The sequence below is a fragment of the Muntiacus reevesi genome, chromosome 1 (assembly GCF_963930625.1).
Source record: "Muntiacus reevesi chromosome 1, mMunRee1.1, whole genome shotgun sequence".
Classification (NCBI taxonomy): Eukaryota; Metazoa; Chordata; class Mammalia; order Artiodactyla; family Cervidae; genus Muntiacus; species Muntiacus reevesi.
Window position 1 is genome coordinate 258,577,071 of NC_089249.1, and position 19,746 is coordinate 258,596,816.

Here is a 19,746-nt window from a genome sequence, read left to right on the forward strand (position 1 = left end):
TGGTTCAGCTCCGTCTTGCCCTACCTTCTCCATTGGGCATCCTTTTATTTTCTAGATATTTGGTTGGTTGTTGGAGGAGAGTATGCAGAGACTCTGGAAGTCGCTGACAACCCCTCCCCTTCCTCAAGGCGCCTCTTTTGTGCCGCGCTGAGAGAACCCACCACCGCCCTCCGAAGTGCGGGGCGGAGCCTCGGCGGCGGCCGTTGGAAGCCCCAGGGAGGTCACGCCCCCCGGCCGGGTCCTGACGCACGCGGCCCACGACGTCAGCCGCCGGCGCGAGCCAGGGCCCGGGGTGTGCGGGAGATACAGTGCGCATGCTCCCTCTGAGTCGCCTCAGGCGACGGCAGCTGAGGGCGGGCTAGGGCTTTTTTCAGTGGTGGGCGTCCCTGTTGGCTGGTTCTGCTCTTCTGCCGCAGCCCCGTTTGCCCCGGGGGCCCATTGCTCCGGTCCTCGCGATCGCTGGCTGGGCGGTGGGTCCCTCACCCCAGCTCCCCTCCCCCAACTCCGTCGCCCCGCCCCCGCTGGGCTGGGCGGCCGGATCTGGGGCCGAGTGGAGCGGGGTGAGTATTCCCACAGCTTTTGCCGGCAGAGTCTCTTCCTCGCTCTCTTGCTCGCACGAGCGTCACACAACTCCTGAGATAGGGGGGAAGGGAGGGCGGGAAACAGCCCAGCCCTGAACAAAAGGGCGGGGACGCGGGGCTCCCGCCGGTGAAATGTAGGCCGGGTCTCGCTGGGACCGCGGCGCGGGGACGAGCTGCCACCGGGTCTGGACCCTACTCCTGGGCCACTATCATGACCTCACCCGCCATTTAGGTATTCCTACCCCGGATTTTAAAGCCAGTCCCCTTTTAGAATGTCTTTGCCTCCTAATCTTGAAACAAAGGATATTAATGTACTGGGATTGCATTAGTGAAGTGAAGTCGCTCAGTCGTGTTCGACTCTGCGACCCCAAGGACTGTAGCCCACCAGGCTCTTCCATCCATGGATTTTTCCAGGCAAGAGTATTGGAGTGGGTTGCATTTCGTTCTCCAGGGATTCCATTAGTCAAGTATTATTTAACCTGAAGAAATTATTATTCTTTAAGTAATAGAAATTTTTCTTCCAAATAACCTGTCTACTCATAGTATCTGAAATGATGACTGGAGGATGGGCAGGATAAAGGAATGTTAGTTACTTGATTTATAGAGCCAAACTTTTATGATGGTAAAAGTTATAAACATCCTCCAAAAGGCAAAAGGATTGCTGCACTGTCTTTTCAAAGTAGAGCCTTGTCTAATAGGCCCACCTGTTAGAGACTCAATTATCTAGGGAACTATACTTTTGCTTGACATAGTATTGATTAGGGCCCAGGCTTTGCAGTTACGTTATTTTTTTTTGTCTAATGGAGATGCAAATTATTTCTGACTGGGAGAAAAAATTACGCTGAAGGTTATAGTTTTATTGCACTATTTCCAAGATTTTTAAAAATAATTTTTACCATTCGGCTTGTTAGTTCATTATGAATTCAGTAAATCTTAGCCACAGGCTCACTTTGTATGAATCGTGTTTATAACATCTCAAAAATTACACTTTGACAATTGTCTCGCTCTTTAGTAATAAAAGCTTACTTTAGACTTTAAAGAATTGGAAAGCATAGGCCCTGAGTAGTACTCCACCTATTCTTTTTGCTTCTGAAGGGTCAAATATGGACAAGAGTAGACATTTACAAGATGAGCTTTTAAGTTTCTGAGAATGATCAGCAACCTCTTAGGAAAAACGAGTAGGGTAAAGTTTATATAAGTAATTTCTTTAAGAGTGGGCTTGATTTAATTATTGATATCTTTGAAGCCTAGAGATGTGTTCAGTTCAGTTCAGTCATTCAGTCGTGTCCGACTCTTTGTAACCCCATGAACCGCGGCACAGCCAGGCCTCCTTGTCCATCACCAACTCCCAGAGTCCATCCAAACCCATGTGCATTGAGTTGGTGAGGCCATCCAACCTTCTCATCTTCTGTTGTCCCCTTCTTCTCCTGCCCTCAATCTTTCCCAGCATCAGGGTCTTTTCAAATGAGTCAGCTCTAGAGATGTGTTAGAGACCCTAGAGGCAGTATTTGAGACATAAACATTATCATGGAACCCTAATAACAACAAAATGTCCTAGAGATTGTTTGGTGATTAACAAGTGTCTTCAGGGGCCGCATTTCTGGGTATAAAACAACTGGAAAGTAGGGGAATGGAGAATAAATCCTACCTAAAAGCATCCAAATTAAGTGAGAGGCTGCTGAAAATCATGCACAACCCAAGGGTCGTCTAATGTAACTGGCACCCTAGGCCTTAAAGTGCTTGATCGTGTAGGTTTACAGGACCAAGAAAGAATATTTACTAATATGAATTTAGCTTCAAATTTAGGGTTAGTTCATATCAGTTCAGTTCAATTCGGTCATATCACTGTTGTATAATAGCTTTTGGAAAAAAACTTTAGTCATCTCTTTTGAGTTCAAGAATTTATAGTTTCCTTTTGTTTACTGTTTCAAATAGAATCTCTCTAGAGTTTTAAGTAGATTTAGAAACTGCAACCCCCCCCCCCCCCACACACATATACAAACACCCCAGTATTCCAGTATTCCTTAATCTACATTCTCTACTTAGGCTCTTTACCTGTCTACTCTGCCTCATTTCAGCCTGTTCCTAGATTCACTGCCTGTCCCCCAACCGCTCATCGTCTTCATCATTTTTTGTAGTAGCTCTGCCTTTCAGTATCCTTTTATAATTCAAGGATTACCTGAAATGTAATTACTCTAGAGCAGAAGCTCTGATTCCACATTGACTGCCTTAGGTCAAATTGTCACATTTAACAACTGGTACCTTGGACAAATTACTTAACCTCTCTATCCCAATTTTTTCATCTATAAAATGGAGAAGATCATAGTAACTACCTCATAGGGTTGCTATGAGGATGTAACAAGCTAATATGGTTTTTATTTCATAGGGTGGCTCAATGGTAAAGACTTCGCCTACAGTGGAGGAGACTTGAGTGTGATCCCTGGGTCAGGAAGATCCCCTGAAGGAAATGGCAGTCTACTCCAGTATGCTTGCATGGGAAATTCCATGGACAGAGGAGCCTGGTAGACTACAGTCTGTGGGATTGCAAAGAGTCAGACACGACTGAGTGACTAAATAACAACAACAACAAATTGTACATAATATAAAAACATACACAACAAAGATAAATGAGAGTTGTGAGAAACTGACATGTGAATAGAAAGATGAGGTTGGGGTATATTGGGTGTGTGTATGCTCAGTTGTGTCTGACTCTGTGTCCATGGACTGTAGCACTCTAGGCTCCTCTGTCCATAGAATTCTCCTGGCAAGAATACTGGCAGGGATTGTCATTTCTTCCTCCAGATGGAGTGTATTATACTCAAATATATAGTGGTGGAATATAGACTAGGTTCTGAGCTTCATGATGGTTATTGAAAAGAAGGAAACAAATCACTTGCTGGGGAAAAACCCAGCTTCCTTGGATGTATTTAGTGTGTGAAATGTATATTGTGGTAACAGATACGCATTCAAAAACATACAAAGAAGCCCTAGGGTTAAGTTCATCAGACTTTGTTAAGCCTAACCTGCTTCTCAGTTTTTCTCAAAGAGGGCTCAGTTCAGTTCAGTCGCTGAGTCATGTCTGACTCTTTGTGACTCCATGGATTGTAACATGCCAGGCTCCTCTGTCCATCACCAACTCCCAGAGCTTGCTCAAGCTTATGTCCATCGAGTCAGTGATGCCATCCAACCATCTCATCCTCTGTCATCCTCTTCTCCTCCTGCCTTCGGTCTTTCCCAGCATCAGGATCTCTTCCAGTGAGTCTGTTTTTCCCATTAGGTAGCCAAAGTGTTGGAGTTTCAGCTTCAGCTTCAGTTCTTCCAATGAGTATTCAGGACTGATTTCCTTTAGGATGGATTGGTTTGATCTTGCAGTCCAAGGGACTCTTCAGAGTCTTCTCTAGCACTGCAGTTCAAAGGCATCAATTCTTCGGTGCTCAGCTATATGGTCCAACTCTCGCATCCATACATGACTACTGAAAAAGCCATAGCTTTGACTAGATGGACCTTTGTTGGCTCAACCACCATTTTTATGGAACTGTTCCATACATTACAGAATGCTTATTATACTTGGTCTTTGAGCACTAAATGGCAATGACAGACTGCATCTCCTCATGCCCCACCCCACCTCTGTTACAATCCAGTATGATCCTATTCATTTCCAAACAACCCCTTCAAGAGTGGTTCCTCCTGATGTTGGGAGCCATTGGACCTTATTTGTCTTACTTTACACAATCTATGCTTCATCTGCTGCCTTTTTAAAAAAAAACTTAGCACATTCTTTTCAGGCCCTGTCTTGCTGGCGCTATTCCATCTTTTGACATACTTTTGTCTCCACCTGGTAGGCTCTTATTCAAACTTCAAAATTCAGTTCCAAGTTTTCCAGATTCCCTTTTTCTGGAATCTTCTCTGATTTTCCCAGAAAAATTTTGACACTTCTTCCTTTGAGGACCTACACACATAGGAAGTGCTAGAATATTGTAGGTGCTGAGTGAATGAATGAAAATCTTGTAGAAATAAGAAGGCATGCTAATCTAATCTTTAATTAAGACTTTGCAAGATGAAAATGTCCAACTGCTTTTTATTTTTTTTTGCAGAAAGTAGTGACACTTGGTAATATATTTTAAAAACACATTGCTCTGTCATGAATTCAGACTTTAGACCAGCGCTGAGTCTGGAATCTCTGAAACAGTGTTGATCTTTTTGTACTGTCTTATTTCTTGAATATCTTTGGCCAAGGTCACAAGCTTTTAGTTCCTGGTTCTGGTCTAATTAGCATATGTGCTGACGAGTTAGTTCTACAAGTCCCACTATTCAAAGGCAGCAAAAGAATTTGAGCTGGTGGATCAGTTCAGATCATCATTGGAGGAATAATTTCTCTCACATGTATGCAAAGAAGTCTTGTTTTATGTGAAAACACGATAATCTTGTAAAAGTAATGACATCAGTATTAGAAAGTTTAGATGTCATATTGTTTGAATGGGAAAAGATCCAACTTATGAATAGGCTTAAAAGTTTAGTTGAAGAAAGGTGCTATTAAGAGGTAGATACGTAAAATAAATTCATTTCAAAGTTTGAATTTTTTTTAGTATTTTTATTTAGTATATATAGCATGCTTAACTCTGTTATAAGGTTATGTGTGTGTGTATTAGTTGCGTAGTCGTGTCTGACTCTTTGCAATCCCATAGACTGTAGCCGCACCAGTCTCCTCTGTCCATGGGATTCCCCAGGCAAGAACACTGGAGTGGGTTGCCATTTCCTTCTCCAAAAGGAACTGAAAAAGAAAGAAAGTGGTCGCTCAGTCGTGTCCAACTCTTTGCGACCCCATGGACCGCAGCCTACCAGGCTACCCCATCCATGGAATTTTCCAGGCAAGAGTACTGGAGTGGGTTGCCATTTCCTTCTCCTATAAGATATGAAATTATAAGTCACAAGTCCTCAGCTGTTTAAACATTGCTCTGTCATCTCTGGTGTAAGAGATGGCTGTGGCTACCCTGATTTTTGTTCCTTTGGAGCCAAACTTTTTTTTTTTTCTGTCTGCATTTTTGTTTTCCTTTTTGTTCTTTAAATAAATTCCATAGACTACCTCTAGGCATAGGTTTCTTTCCAGCGTTTTTCTCAAGCATAGTGAATCCATTCAGTTTATGGGAGTAAATCTTTTTAATCTTTCTTTTACTCAGCTCAGGAAAAAATTTTCAGTTGTATGCTTGCTTATGATTTCAGTTCAGAAAAGCCAGTTATTTGTAGGTTGGATCTGTGTTCTTTGTCCTTCCTATCAGTCAATGTACATTGTTTTCTTCTTGGTCCTTTTTCTTCTGTGTTTAGAGATCATCTCATGTGTATATGTTAAATGTTAATGAGATTTCCCCCCTCCCCCATTTCTGTACCTTTGTCTACCATTATATGTTTGAATTCCCTTCCAGTTTTTTCTTCTTCAGTTTCCTTTTTAATCTTAGCTGTTGTTTCCCCTCTCATTTCTTGCTTTTCAAAGACTTTTTTTAAATTTGCCCTTTTCTTTTTCAATTGGAGAAGGAACTGGCAACCCACTCCTGTACTCTTGCCTGGAGAATCTCATGGATGGAGAAGCCTGGAAGGCTACACTTCATGGGGTCGCAAAGTGTCGGACACAACTGAGTGATTTCACTCACTCAGTCACTCACTTTTTCAGTTGGGAAAAGGATAATTTCTGAGTTTTTCCTCCTGTTTCCTGGTGTAAGCCCATGATAGGAGCAAGCTTTTCTTTATGGCAGTGCTCCTTTTTTTTCTGGTGTGCAAGCTTCAGCTTGGCCCTGTGCTGTTAGCAAGGTTTTTGGTTTTCTTAGCTTGACAGAAGAGGGACTTCTGTAGGGATGGTGTTGCTCATTCTTGTCAGACTGAGTAAGCTTCTTGTATCCCCTTCACTACACTTAGATGCTGTGGGACTCTTCTCAGTATTAGGGTGGAGAGCATTTTGATAGATACATCCCAATTTATGAAGGATAGATCTTTCTGTACTCAGGAGAGGCCTTTCCTATTCTTTAATCTTTCAGGCCTGTTTCCCTAATGAGGGGGATATTTTGGTGTAATTTGAAGTGATCTATCGTTTTTGAGTGTTTTGGGAGGGGAAAGTAAGTGGTGTGGTACTGTTCTTCTGAGGATTCGTTCTGTTCCCATAACCACCTGTTGCTGACTTTACGTAACCGTACACAGTTCTCTACAGGCTTCACCTTCCATTTCCGGCCATGAACATTGTATCGTTGGGAGATAATGGTCTTTAGAGAGAATTACAAATGGGTATTGGAAGCCAGTTGTGGCATTTGTCAGTTTCTGTGGTGTATATATTCCCGTTGTGGTTGATTTCAAGATGTCAACTTGATATCAGCTAGCTCCCTGAACTCCTGAAAACTTAACAGCTGACTCTCTGATAAATCCAGCTCCCTCATAGCACTGCATAAAGTTCCTCTGAAGGAAATGCTCCCTAGGTGCTTGGAATATGAGGGAGACTTGAGGAAAGAAAGCAGTCCCATGAATTCTGTCCTCAGCTCCAAGCTGTGGGGGCACTGCAGGCTCTTTTTTTTCCCCTGAAGGAAATATAGAATTGAGAAGAGCTAGATGCCTTCTAACCCTCTTCCTAACTGAACCTTTTGGTGCAGAGGCCATAGCAAGCATCAGCTACCAATAAAGCTATCCCAAGTCCCTCAAGTCCAGTTTAGGTACAGTGCGGTATCCCATTTAAGCTTTGATCTGGGATGTGTGTTTCAGTGGAAAGGCAAAGAGGGAGTGCTGAGCTTGTTGGTCAACTGCTGTCAAGCCTGAACTAGCTTCCTCTCCTTTTCTGCCTCCTGTTCTTTTTATTGGGCCTCCCTGGGGGCTCAGCTGATAAAGAATCCACCTGCAGTGCAGGAGACCTGGATTCGATCCCTGGATTGGGAAGATCCCCTGGAGGAGGGCATGGCAACCTACTCCAGTACTTCTTGCTTGGAGAATCCCCATGGACAGAGGAGTCTGGCGGGCTGCAGTCCATGGGGTCACAAAGAGTTGGACACAACTGAGCGACTAAGCGCACAGTGCCATTTATTGGATTACTGGGATAATGCCTGCTGTGCCTCGCCCAGGTTGCCACATGCCTTGAAATCCAGGGCCATTAATATCCCTATTAAAACAATCTGTCTATTGTCTTGGTGTTCTAGCATGAATCCTCAAAAGTATCCCTGCTGCTAATTACAAATGCTTATTTTGGGGCTTTCAGAATTGGGTGATGTTTCTTGTCTGGGCCTAGGATTCTACATTTAAATTTATACCCCGGGTGCTTCTTTACTCTCAAAAATTTTGAGGGCCACTACCCAAGGACCCTGCTAGGTAAATGATTAACTAATTTAAATTAATTCCAGCCAAATTCACATAAAGATAATAGGTTGAGTTCACTTACCTAGCTAGTGATTGCATGCATTTTTAAGGAAAGAGTCTAAATCTCCAGTTAAAATGTAGAATTGCTGCAGGGACAAGGACAGAGGAACTTGCCTACTTTTATTAGTTACAAATGATCTTTAATGTTTCAAAGTATGCATACTGTGTTCTGTGATAATCACATTTTTTGTAAATGATCTGAAGTTCTGGGGAAATTTGTATTTCTTAACATGTTTTAGTCTTATTAATGACTCTGATATACACTGATTTATAGATTCATTAAAAGAAATATCTCTGACCCAAAAAACAAAAATCCCTAAAACAAAGAATCAGTTACCCACACGTTAGATTAAAAAGTTTCATTAAAATATGTGGAGAGTAGTGAAAAGAATTGTTTTTAAAATTAAAAAGAAAAAAATAAAATTAAAAAGAATTATTTGAACAATGATTATATACACAGTATTAGAATTCACTGGGGTTACTTTTCTGAAAAGATAATATTTAATAGCAGCTCATTGGATGACTCATTGGAAAAGACCCTGATGCTGGGAAAGATTGAAGGCAGGAGGAGAAGGGGCCGACAGAGGATGAGATGATTGGATGGCATCACCGACATGAGTTTGAGTAAGCTCTGGGAGTTGGTGAAGGACAGGGAGGCCTGGCGTGCTACAGTCCATGGGGTTGCAAAGAGTTGGACGCAACTGAGTGACTGAACTGAACTGATCTGAATAGCAGCAGAATAAGCTGCTTCACACTGTCTAGTTTAGGGCTAACACATAGTTTAGAAAGACTTCTTTCACTTGGTGAGGAAAAAAATTATTCTACCTTTCCAGTCTTTAGCCTCTATTTGAGCACTTAAAATAAAGTTTTGATTGTTTGAGTTCAAAACAAACAGCTGTTCAGCAAGAGTGAAACTCAAGCAAAACAGATGTGCTAACAACTTACACTTTGACACAGAAGAGTTTTGATGTATTCCTAACTTTTCCTCATAGTAAGAGATGAGAGTTTCATTGTTTAGGATAGATGAGAATTGGAATTTGTCTTTTACTGATAGTTCATCTGTATTCTGTTTTTACCTCTGGTCTGAAGATAGCTGAAGTCTGGAAACATAGGCAGTTCACACGTCTCAGGTTTTCCATGTGCACAATAAGGATTATTCTTGCCATTATTGCTTAATAAGTTGCAGTTGTGGTTCTTTCTATTTTTGACCGTAATTCCAACCTTCTTATAGTTCCAAGATTGTAGTTTCTGCCCCTATTAGACTGTGAACCTGGTAAAGGACCACTGTGTTACAATGAAAAGTACGTATAAAAGTGTTGGTTGTATTTTATTTTCATTTTTAATGAGTTGAAATATTCTTACTTGAGCAAAGAGGTAATAATTATTCAGTGATATTTCATTATACCATATTATGATGATTTGAATTGAGATGGATATGATTTTAATATAATATAGTTCCTAATTTTATAATCAAGCCATAAGTGTTTTTTTTTTTATTATATGTAACATCCTTGAGCAAAGTCTAGTCCTTAGATAATTTTTAAAAGTATTCAACCAAAAATTAATTAGTGCTTTGATGTTCAGTCATCTTGCTAGTGGCACAGTGCTGTTAATTAGATAAACTATGACTATTGAGTGAAATTTTATGTTTTGACTAACATTTTGAATAGTTCAGTAAACCTCAAGTAACTGGAGGGCTTAGGGAATGGAGTGTTTTTACTTAGTTCAGTTTTGTTATTAAGTAAGAGTTTGTTTGGAATTTATAAAATGTTCCAAAATGTTTTAGTATTCTTTATGAATTAACTTCAATTTTTCTTTGATTTAGTATCTCTCAGTATACGTCATGGTCATCATACAGTGGGAAAAATTATTTCTGCAACTGCTTTGTTTTGGTCTTCCTATTCTCATTCTGTATCCTCTCCCTAAGTGATCAGATATGTTCTGTTATCTATGAAATGTTGATTGAGAATTAATATTCCCAGCTCAGATTTCTCTTTCCTCCTGAGTTCCAGACTCAGAATGCCTGCTAGATCTCTTTGCCTGGGTACTGCACAGACATTTCAAAGTAAAACTCAGGGGCCCTACGTTAAACCCATCTCACTTACCAAACCTGCTTTTCCTCCAGGGGCCTGTTTCAGTCCATCAGGTATGTGTGTGCTCAGTTGCTCAGTTGTGTCTGACTCTATGCGACTCCACAGATTGTAGCCCACCAGGCTTCTCTGTCCCTGGGGTTTTTCAGGCAAGAATACTGGAGTTGGTTGCTATTTCGTCCTCCAGGGGAATCTTCCTGACCCAGGGATTGAACCTGCGTCTCCTGCATTGGCAGGCGGATTCTTAACCACTGTGCCACCTAGGCAGAGACTACCACTTAAGGCAAAGAGCTAAGACTGTTTCTTGAAGCTTTTCTCCCACCAATTCCTTACATACCAAGACCAGCCAAGTGTTTTAATAAGTGTATTACACTATAAAATCTCTTTTGAATCTGTGTCTATTCCACTCTACTGCCAGTCTTCTTTTAATACTATTGTGTCTCTCCTGAATCATTTTAAGAACCTTTTAACTGATCTCTGTCCAGTCAGATGAGATCTGTATTCTCCTCTGGAAGCCAGAATGCTAATCTGATCAGTTTACTCCCCCTTTCAAAACCTTTTGAGCCCTCAGGCTACAAGGCCCTCTTCTTCAGCTGTGGTTTTCTCAGTACCCTTTCTCTACCTCTCATTCAGTTAAACAAGAGTTTTTCAATTACCAGAACTTCTTGGGTTTTTGCACATTCTGTTTCCTTTACCTCCTCCTTTTGCTAAGTTAGCTTCTGTTTTTCCTTTTACAGACTTCTTAGATGTCACTTTCTCAATTTGTATGTGCACTGAAACAGCTTGCTAACCAGAATTTTGCATGTAAACTGGAGATCTCACTTATATCCTTGAAACATTTGACTGCCTTCATCGGAGCCCCTGCAGCTTATCGACTCTACTGTACTTACATTCCTGTACTTGGTGCTTTCTGTTCCCAAACCTGTTCTCCCACTCTTCCCCTGTTCCTCTCAGATTTTCCATTGTGACCTCAGGAGCACAAATCCACAGTTAAAAAACAAACCAACCAACAAACAAAAATCCTAAACCCTTCATCCGTTATTTCCTTTATAACATTCTATGGGATAAGGTGTTAAAAAATGTTACCAAGAAAGGGAATTTTGTGGTCAAACTAGTTGGGAAACCCTGAGTTATTAGTTTCCTCACATAGTGTGCGTTCTGAATCTCCAGGGTGGGAGTGGCACGCGGATATAGTGTTTCTACACGTATCTTACATAACGTTAACATCTGTGCAGGCTAGTGCTTCCACCAAGTCGTTTTCAAGGAAACTTGACTTATAAACAACAAGAAAAAAAATCAAAACCCTCTTTGAATGGAGGCTGCTTTTTCTTCCACCCTGCAAGGCTTAGGGTATTGAGATTGCTGGTAACCCCCACTTCTGCAGGGCCAATTTTAGGTTACTTCTTCAGCATCATGGAAATAGTCCTGCTACTTTGAGGCTCATGAAATTCAGCTCTACCAGAAATGACAGGGTAGTCTTTTTTTCTCACATGCCACTGGTGCCTTGAGCACCATCTTGAGAAGGAATCCAAGGCTGTGTTCTCGCTATCGTAAACAAAGGTATTGGTTTATCAGTGATTATTCTTGATGGTCTTGGCATTGTATACTACACTTACCACCTCTGTGTTACTTACCACCTCTGTGCTCTACTGTCTTCTACCATTTGCTCGTTGTCATTTCTAAATCTCTTAGTTGAGCTTCCATATTTTTAAAAGAGCTCTCTGTTCCTGATAGCTCTCCTAATAATCGTAAGTGACTTAAGTGTCTGTGTGGAAGACAGCAAACATTATGTCTTATAGTTTTTTAAACTTCCTGAGCTCCAGTGACCTTCATTTCCAAGCTACTTTATATATTTAACTTCCATGGCCACAGCTGAGACCTTCTCAGGTCCTAAGTCTCATAGTCTTACCATTCTTTCATTTCCCTCCTTTCACTGCAGTTGTTCTTCACCATCTTTCATATGTAATATTTCTTGATACTGCCATATTTTCCTAGCCCCTTCTCAGCATCTTTTTTTTTTTTTTTTTTTTTACATAATTTGAACCTTTGAGCTGTTGTTCTCGGTAGCATATTCTGTTCCTTCTTTTACCCATATCCTTTCAGTGACTCAGCGAGCAAAACTCAGCTTTATGTGTAATCAGTGCAGCCCTCTCTGCTGGTTCTGACAAGGGGAATTGAGCTGAGCACTGCTGAAGGCAACCACAATACCTCATAGAATGCTGTACCATAAATTCGGTTTCCCAACCTGTGCTGGGCCTTTCTTTGTGTCTGCTCATCTTTAAATGCTGTCCTCTCATCTTCTTCACTAGCAATTCCTAATCTATACTTGCTTCCTCAAACACCTCACTGTCCTCTACCCCTGTATCTGAAAATCTTGTGATCATCAGACTTTGTGTTCCTTAATATTCATCCTCAAATGCCTTTCCTTCGATTGCAAGGGGTGTCGTGTTACTCATATCCATCCTCCGGTACTGATGACTATATCTCCTCCCAGCCTCTTTAGGATATTGCTTCATCAGTCACTTTCTCTATTTGGTATTTTCAACTTTTCCCTCTCTCCAACCCCCTTTGCTCAGCTTAAACATCTATTCTTATCTCCTTTCTTAGGAAAAACAATATCCTCCCTTAAGCCTATGTACTGCTTCAGTTACCATTTGTATCTACTTTCCAATCAAATTTTTTGAAAAGTAGTCTACAAATTTTTTTCTTATTTCTGTACGTGTAGTTTTCTCTTTAGCCCATCACAGCCTGCTTTCTCTACCATTGCTGAAACTGCTCACTAAGGCATCAATGACTGCTTCATTTTCAAGCTCCATACATGTTTTCAACCCTTTTCTTAATGGGTCTCTCTTTTCTTTTGACAGTGTTGGTTCTTTGTTAGTTATTCTCTACTCCCTTGAAACCTTTATTCCCTGCCTCTGTGGCATTGCTCTTGCTGGGATCTCCTAATGCCTCATTCCTTATTCTCTAGCTCTTGTGTTTGTTCTTCTACCTCTATAGGTCCCTTAAGTGCTACTACTCTGAAGGTTTCTTTCACAAATCACCTCTCTTTTCACTATGCACAGAGGTTCCTAACTTTTTGGTTAAGACTCCTCAAGCAATCTGTTGAAAATTCTAGAATCTTTCCTTTTCAAATTATAAGTGGGTGTACACACACAAAATTTAGTGTAAAATTTCATAATGCACCAGAGGCCGTATTAAGAATCTGCCATATGCATTCTAGTTTGCAATGTTTACTCTCATGGTTTCATTTGTCTCTTTTAAACAAATGAATTCCAGATCTTTTAAGTTCATCTTGGCCTCTCTCCTTAATTTAAGATACATATTCTTTCTGCGGGGCTTCCCCCATGGTGGCTCAGTGGTAGAGAATCCGCCTGCAGTGCAGGAGATTTGGAGATGCAAGTTCGATCCCTAGGTCAGGAAGATCCCCTGGAGGAGGGACTGGCAACCCACTCCAGTAATCTTGCCCAGAAAGTCCCATAGACAGAGGAGCCTGGAAGGCTACAGTCCAATAGGGTCACAAGAGAGACAGGACTCAGCAACTAAAACAACGGCAATTCTTTCTGCTTCCTTTCATTGCCTGGGTTTAGCTCCTCGTGACCTTTCATAAACCACTGTAACAGCTTCTAACTCTCCTCCCTGCCCTCAAGCTGTGCCCTTTAGATACATACTCCATGGAATGTGAACATGAAAGTCACTCAGTCATCCAACTCTTTGGAACCCCATGGACTATACAGTCTGTGGAATTCTCTAGGCCAGAATACTGGAATGGGTAGCCTTTCCCTTCTCCAGGGGATCTTCCCAACCCAGGGATCAATCCCAGGTCTCCCACATTGCAGGCAGATTCTTTACCAGCTGAGCCACAAGGAAAGCCCAGCCACTGATAATTTACTGTTCTGACTTTTCAGCTCCAACTTCTGATTCTCTGTTTCCTATGGAAATGGTTCAAACTCTGGCATGGTACACAAGCCTCCTGTCAGGAAATTCATTACTATTCTATCAAGTATCTTTGAGGCCTTTCTTATCCATTTCTGCTCCACTAGTTGGAGAAGGAAATGACAACCCACTCCAGCGTTCTTGCCTGGAGAATTCCAGGAATGGGGGAGCCTGGTGGGCTGCTGTCTCTGGGGATGCACAGTGTCAGAGACGACTGAAGCGACTTAGCAGCAGCAGCAGCAGTGAGGGCAGACAGATTAACGTGCATAGGATTTGACTATCTCTACCTTCCCTTACTCTCTGCCTATCTCTTTAAAACAAAAATTTTTTTTTATTTGGTTATGCTGGGTCTGAGTTGTGATATGCAGGATCTTTTTTCAGTTGCAACATGTAGGTTCTAGTTTCCTGACCAGGAATTGAACCCAGGCCCCTTGCTTTGGGAGTGCAGAGTCTTAGCCACTGGATCACCAGGGAAGTCCCTCTTCTTATATTTACCTTATCATGTTGGTGGCATCAAACTTGCAGTTCTTTACACCCTTACTTACCTTGGTTCACACCATCCTCCCTGCGTGGACCACTATTCCAATCCCTGCATTCACTCACTGACAGTTACTCTGCAAAAACTTCTACATACCTTACAGATTCAACTCCACTCCCACCCCACACTTTCCCACAGCTTTCCCTCTTTGTTAGGGACTCTTCCTGTGCCTGCCATAATCTGTGCTTTGCTCCATTGTATACTTTAACTTGAAGTCCTTTTTTCCAGTGCTATCAGAATTGAGAGGTGAGCTCATAATTGAAAAATCTGGTTAAAGATAGAATTAGAAAAATTATACTTATGTACCTAAAACATTTTATTTCAACTTAAAACATATAAATATATTCATTTGCCAGTTTTCCCATGTATTACCAAGGCATTTTCTTTGAGTATGGGTACTTGATTGGAATGCATTGTTCATTCTTAATTATACCGAATATGGAATGCATCCTCTAAATTTCTAGTTTGGGTTTAAAAGAAAGAACATAAGCCACTTGAGTAACAGTCTGAGTGCAGAATCCTTGGTTTGTATGATTTTTTCCCCTTCAGCCAATCTTTTCAGTTGTATTGCCTATAACTAGTTCAATAGTATATATTTTCATATAAAGACTTGCCTTTATAGTCTTTGCAAGTCTTTATAAAGTCTACATCATAGAAATAACAGTTATCTTTTTTAACTTACATTTTACTGATTTGGTTTGTGTTGTATTAAAGTATGTATTTATGATACATGAATGTGGTTTGTGAACTTACACTCAACTGATAGGAGTAGAGATGCTTCATAATAAGCATGCTGTAGTCAGTGTTTTATAGAGGGAGTAGACATTGTGTCATTTAATCTGGCAAGTTGAGTGGTGCTTGGTTAAGAGTTTCTACTGTAATTACTGTTACTGGTTATCTCCCTTCATTGCAAGATAAGTTCTTACAGGGCAAGGATTATATATTTTTTCATTTTTTGTGTATCTAACCTTTGTCTATGCATGGTGCCTACTACTTAGTAGAAATTCGATATGTATTTATTGGATGAATGAACAAGTTCTTATGTAGGTCATAGTAAATTTGAATAATCAGAAAGAACACTGTACTGGGAATCAGCTAGTATAGATAGATCTTTGGCCCTGGAGTCAAACTGGGGTTTGAAGTTTTCTTCATTTGTATCTTTGAGTTTTCCTCATTTATATTCTTGGGATTCCCTGGTGGCTCAGTGGTAAAGAATCCGCCTGTCAATGCAGGAGATGCAGGTTCGATCCCTGGTTCTGGAAGATCCCCTGGAGAAGGAAGTGGCAACCCACTCCATTATTCTTGCCTGGGAAATACCGTAGACAGGGTACCCTGGTGGGCGATAGTCTGTGGCTTGCCAAAGAGTTGGATGTGACTGACCGACTAAACAACAACTACATTCTTGAACAGATTACTTTCCCTTTTTCTTTTGAGGATTGAGGATAGCAACAGCCATTGGGTTGTGTGAGGATTAAGTGGGAATGTGAAGTGTCCAGCATAAGTACCTGACATAGTAAGCAGTTACCAAGTGCTGATTGTCTGATGATGCTTGTCACTAATGAAGAGAATGTGGGCATTCACTTGGTCCAACTTTTCTCATCAAGAGACTTGAACTATATAACCTGTGAGTTTCCTTTCAGATGCTCTAAAGTTTTCTTTCTATAAACAGTATTTCATGTTTTGGACAGATTTATGTAACAAATATAAGGATAATCCTTGATTTGTCACATTTGCTGACTCAATAAAGTAGATAATTAATTAGGTGGTCATAACCTTACACCTTGTGAAACAGTTACTTTAGGCTTTGGAACATCATTTGTTAGTGAGTTGAACTTGAATAAAGTGGGAAGAACTGCCCAGCTCCACTAATCACTGTCATGCTGTTTATATAAGAGCTAAGGTAGGAGATAGAGAAGGAAGTCTGAGGAGGTTGTTTGGAAGCATTAAGCATTAGAAGGGAGATAATATAAACACTTGGAACTAAATTTATGGACAAACTAGACTTTTTGAACCACAGATATGTATTTGTTACAACTCAAAAACTAGATTTTGAGTTTTCATGTTGATCAAATTTTCTTCCTGATTAAAAGATGGGGATAGGGAGAGAAAGATGGAAACAAAACACTTTTTTTTTTTTTTGGAATGGCTCTGGGGTTATTTTCCAATGTCCATGCCAAATTTTGGTTTGTTTAAAGAAATACATGAATTAGCAGAATTCCTTTCAGTATTCATTCCACAGCTGATGTTAATACTTAGTTTTTATATTTCAGTTCTCATTTAGTATGGAAGAAGATGAGTTCTTTGGAGAAAAAGCATTCCAGCATTATTGTGCAGAATTCATTAAACATTCACAGAAGATAGGTGATGGTTGGGAATGGAGAGCTTCAAAGGTAAGAATTTTATTTTCTATTTCGATGGAGGTTTTTATTTTTCCCTACTTAAAGCCTCAGTAATTGAAAGTAATGTATGAAAGCTAGTTTGATTTAGTAAAAGGCTTAAATTGAAGAATGTTTTAAAACAGATGTCCATTTTATTACTTTAGCTTTATATACCCATTATAATTAGGCTAATGAAGTATTATCTAGAAAAGTCCTTAGGTGACCTGCTTTAATTTAGTAGATAAGAGTGCCTAGCATATTAATTATCTAAATGTAAACAGATGCTTCTGTGGTGCTTCAAACCATTTGTTTATACTATTAATTTTCTTAGGAAACTACTTTTGTCCAGAGAGTGAAAAGATAATCCAGACATCAAACCATGGTCAAATAATCACAACTTCTGAATTATAGAGGACTGTTCAGTTCAGTTCAGTTGTTCATTCGTGTCCGACTCTTTGCGACCCCATGGACTGCAGCACGCCAGGCTTCCTGGTTCATCACCAACTCCTGGAGCTTACTCAAATTCATGTCCATCGAGTCAGTGATGCCATCCAACCATCTCATCTTCTGTCGTCCCTTTCTCCTCCTGCTTCAGTCTTTCCCAGCATCAGTGAGTCTGTTCTTTGCATCATGTGGGCAACATATTGGAGTTTCAGCTTCAGCGTCAGTCCTTCCAATGAATATTCAAGACTGATTTCCTTTAGGATTGACTGGTTTGATCTCCTTGCAGTCCAAGGGACTCTCACGAGTCTTCTCCAATACTATAGTTCAAAACCATGAGTTCTTTGGTGCTCAGCTTTCTTTATAGTCCAACTCTCACATCCATACATGACCACTGGAAAAACCATAGCTTTGGAAGACTATATCTTTGGGAATTTCTTAATAATATAAACACATTCCAAAGCATTCTCTCTTTTGGTTCTGTTCAGTAATATTAATAGTAACGTAAAAAGTCTGTGTACTCATTTATTTCCACACATGTATTTAGTAAGATTCTCTGCCAAAGCTCTTTAAGAGGTCTTTGAAATCCCTGTTTTAGAGAATAAGTAAGTTTTTTCTACTTGATGTTTTATCTGATTTGTGAAAAAGTGGTGAAATCTCGTGTCTCTGTTGATTAGCTTTGTTTCCCGTATGAAATCTGAGAAATGTGAACATTTTTGAGCTGATTCTTATGATTCAGAACTAGAGGCCAGGGAAATGCAGGTCTTGATCAGGTTCAGATTGTCACTGGGGAGAGAAGCCATGATTTCCTCTTGGGTCGTATGTCAGCTAAGCTTTGGCAGGGAGTTCATGTCAGGGCTCAGAGGTGTAGAGTCAATTTCTTGTGGTAGATTCCAGCCCTGCTCTCTAAGTTAGTGATGGGACAGTTCATAAACCCTTAAGGTGGCTCTCGGTCTAGGATAATATGATCTTAATAGCACCTTTTATTATTTTTGGTGCTGAGTATTTTATAATTTTGCTTTCTGTTATGTTTGAATTTCTAATCTGTTTCTTCTATGATTATTATCAACATATAAAGGAACTACTAATTTTTATATATTACTTTTGTAACCATTCATCTTACTAAATTCTCCTAATTTTCATAATTTTTCAGTAATTTCTGTGTGTATTCTAAGTAGAATGAGGCTATCTACAAATGGGGAGTTTTTTATTGCCTTCGTTGTAATATTTCTCCCTATTATTTTTATGAATTGAGCAGAAAACTGTTAACAGTAATAACAGATCTCTTTGTCTTCTTCCTGATTTTAATGTTAATGCTTCTGATACAAAATGGTTAAAATGTTGGTTGTCTATTCATTGGATGAGAATAGGTTTCTGACCCATTTTGTCCTGTAATAATTTGTGTGATTATACTTTGGGAACTTTCCCTTTTCAACAGGTTAAAAAAAAAAAGAAAAGAATTTTTTCTTTTATCTTAAGCTGGAGACTGAATAATAGATTCCTGTACCATTTCAGGGGCCTAGTAGAGTTGGGGAGGGGAAGGTTAGAGAGGAAGTTGGGGGTGCGTGTGTGTGTGTGTGTGTGTGTTGGGGGGCGTTGGGGAAGATCTCCAGAGGGGGAGTTATATGTCAGAAGTTTCTTCACTGAATTTGTTGAAAGTAGTGCCATAAGAGCCAGTTTCCAGGATTTGTTTTTATTCTTGGCCTTCCTTGCCTCTACTTCAAGGATGGGTATGGCTAAGTCTAGTTTCTTGTTTGCTGCCACTTCCTGCTGAGTTAGAAAAGCTGCCTACCCTTTGGAGTGAGAATTATGCGTCTAATTAAGGACTATTCTCTTTAATGTGGGCATGAGTCTATAGATAGTATCAAAAAAACCCAAAAACATCATCAGAGAAAATCTTTACAGCCTTAGGGTAAGGATTGCAAACTCAAGAGTTTGTGAAGACCTGGTGGGGTAGTGTAGCTGGGTCAAGCTGCTAGGGACAAGGCAGTGTGGACACTGAACCGGGGCCTATGGCTGACAGGTTAGAAACATGGGCCCAGGAGTTTACCAAATCTTCCAAGAGAAGTAAAAAAGATGTAAAGTAAAAAAAAAAAAAAAAAAAAAAAAAAAAGTAAAGTAAAGAAAAAGGGTAATATCTAAAATTTTAAATGCTGGCAACTAATTTAAAAAGGTACTTTTCAAAGACAGTGAGGACTGAACCCACATGCCATGGCTCTGTGTGGCCAGTGGGTGACTTCTGGGATTGGGTGTCTGCCTGATGTTGACTGGTTTCTCACCTTGCCTCAATGCATGCTGTTGATCTGAATTAGGATAAAGGACTCCAGGCAAAGAGATCCTTCTCTACTGTATTTTAGAATGTTAGTATTTTTGCTACTTAATTTCTGCAGTCTTATACC

At 40.4% G+C, this 19,746-nt stretch overlaps 1 protein-coding gene across 3 annotated transcripts in view; it reads left to right on the top strand.

Annotated features, from left to right (window-relative positions):
* Window positions 1–520: 520 nt before the first annotated feature.
* Window positions 521–19,746, top strand: part of ATG10 (autophagy related 10) — a 250,049-nt gene continuing 230,823 nt past the window's right edge. The window contains exons 1-2 of one of the 3 annotated variants that reach the window (XM_065919082.1): window positions 521–560; window positions 16,799–16,918. In XM_065919082.1, the coding sequence (XP_065775154.1) occupies window positions 16,811–16,918 (108 nt within the window). In that variant the 5' untranslated portion in view covers window positions 521–560; window positions 16,799–16,810. Of the gene's footprint in view, window positions 561–728; window positions 814–8,495; window positions 8,589–16,798; window positions 16,919–19,746 lie in introns of those variants that run through there. The other 2 variants (XM_065919083.1, XM_065919084.1) reach the window with 2 other exon arrangements.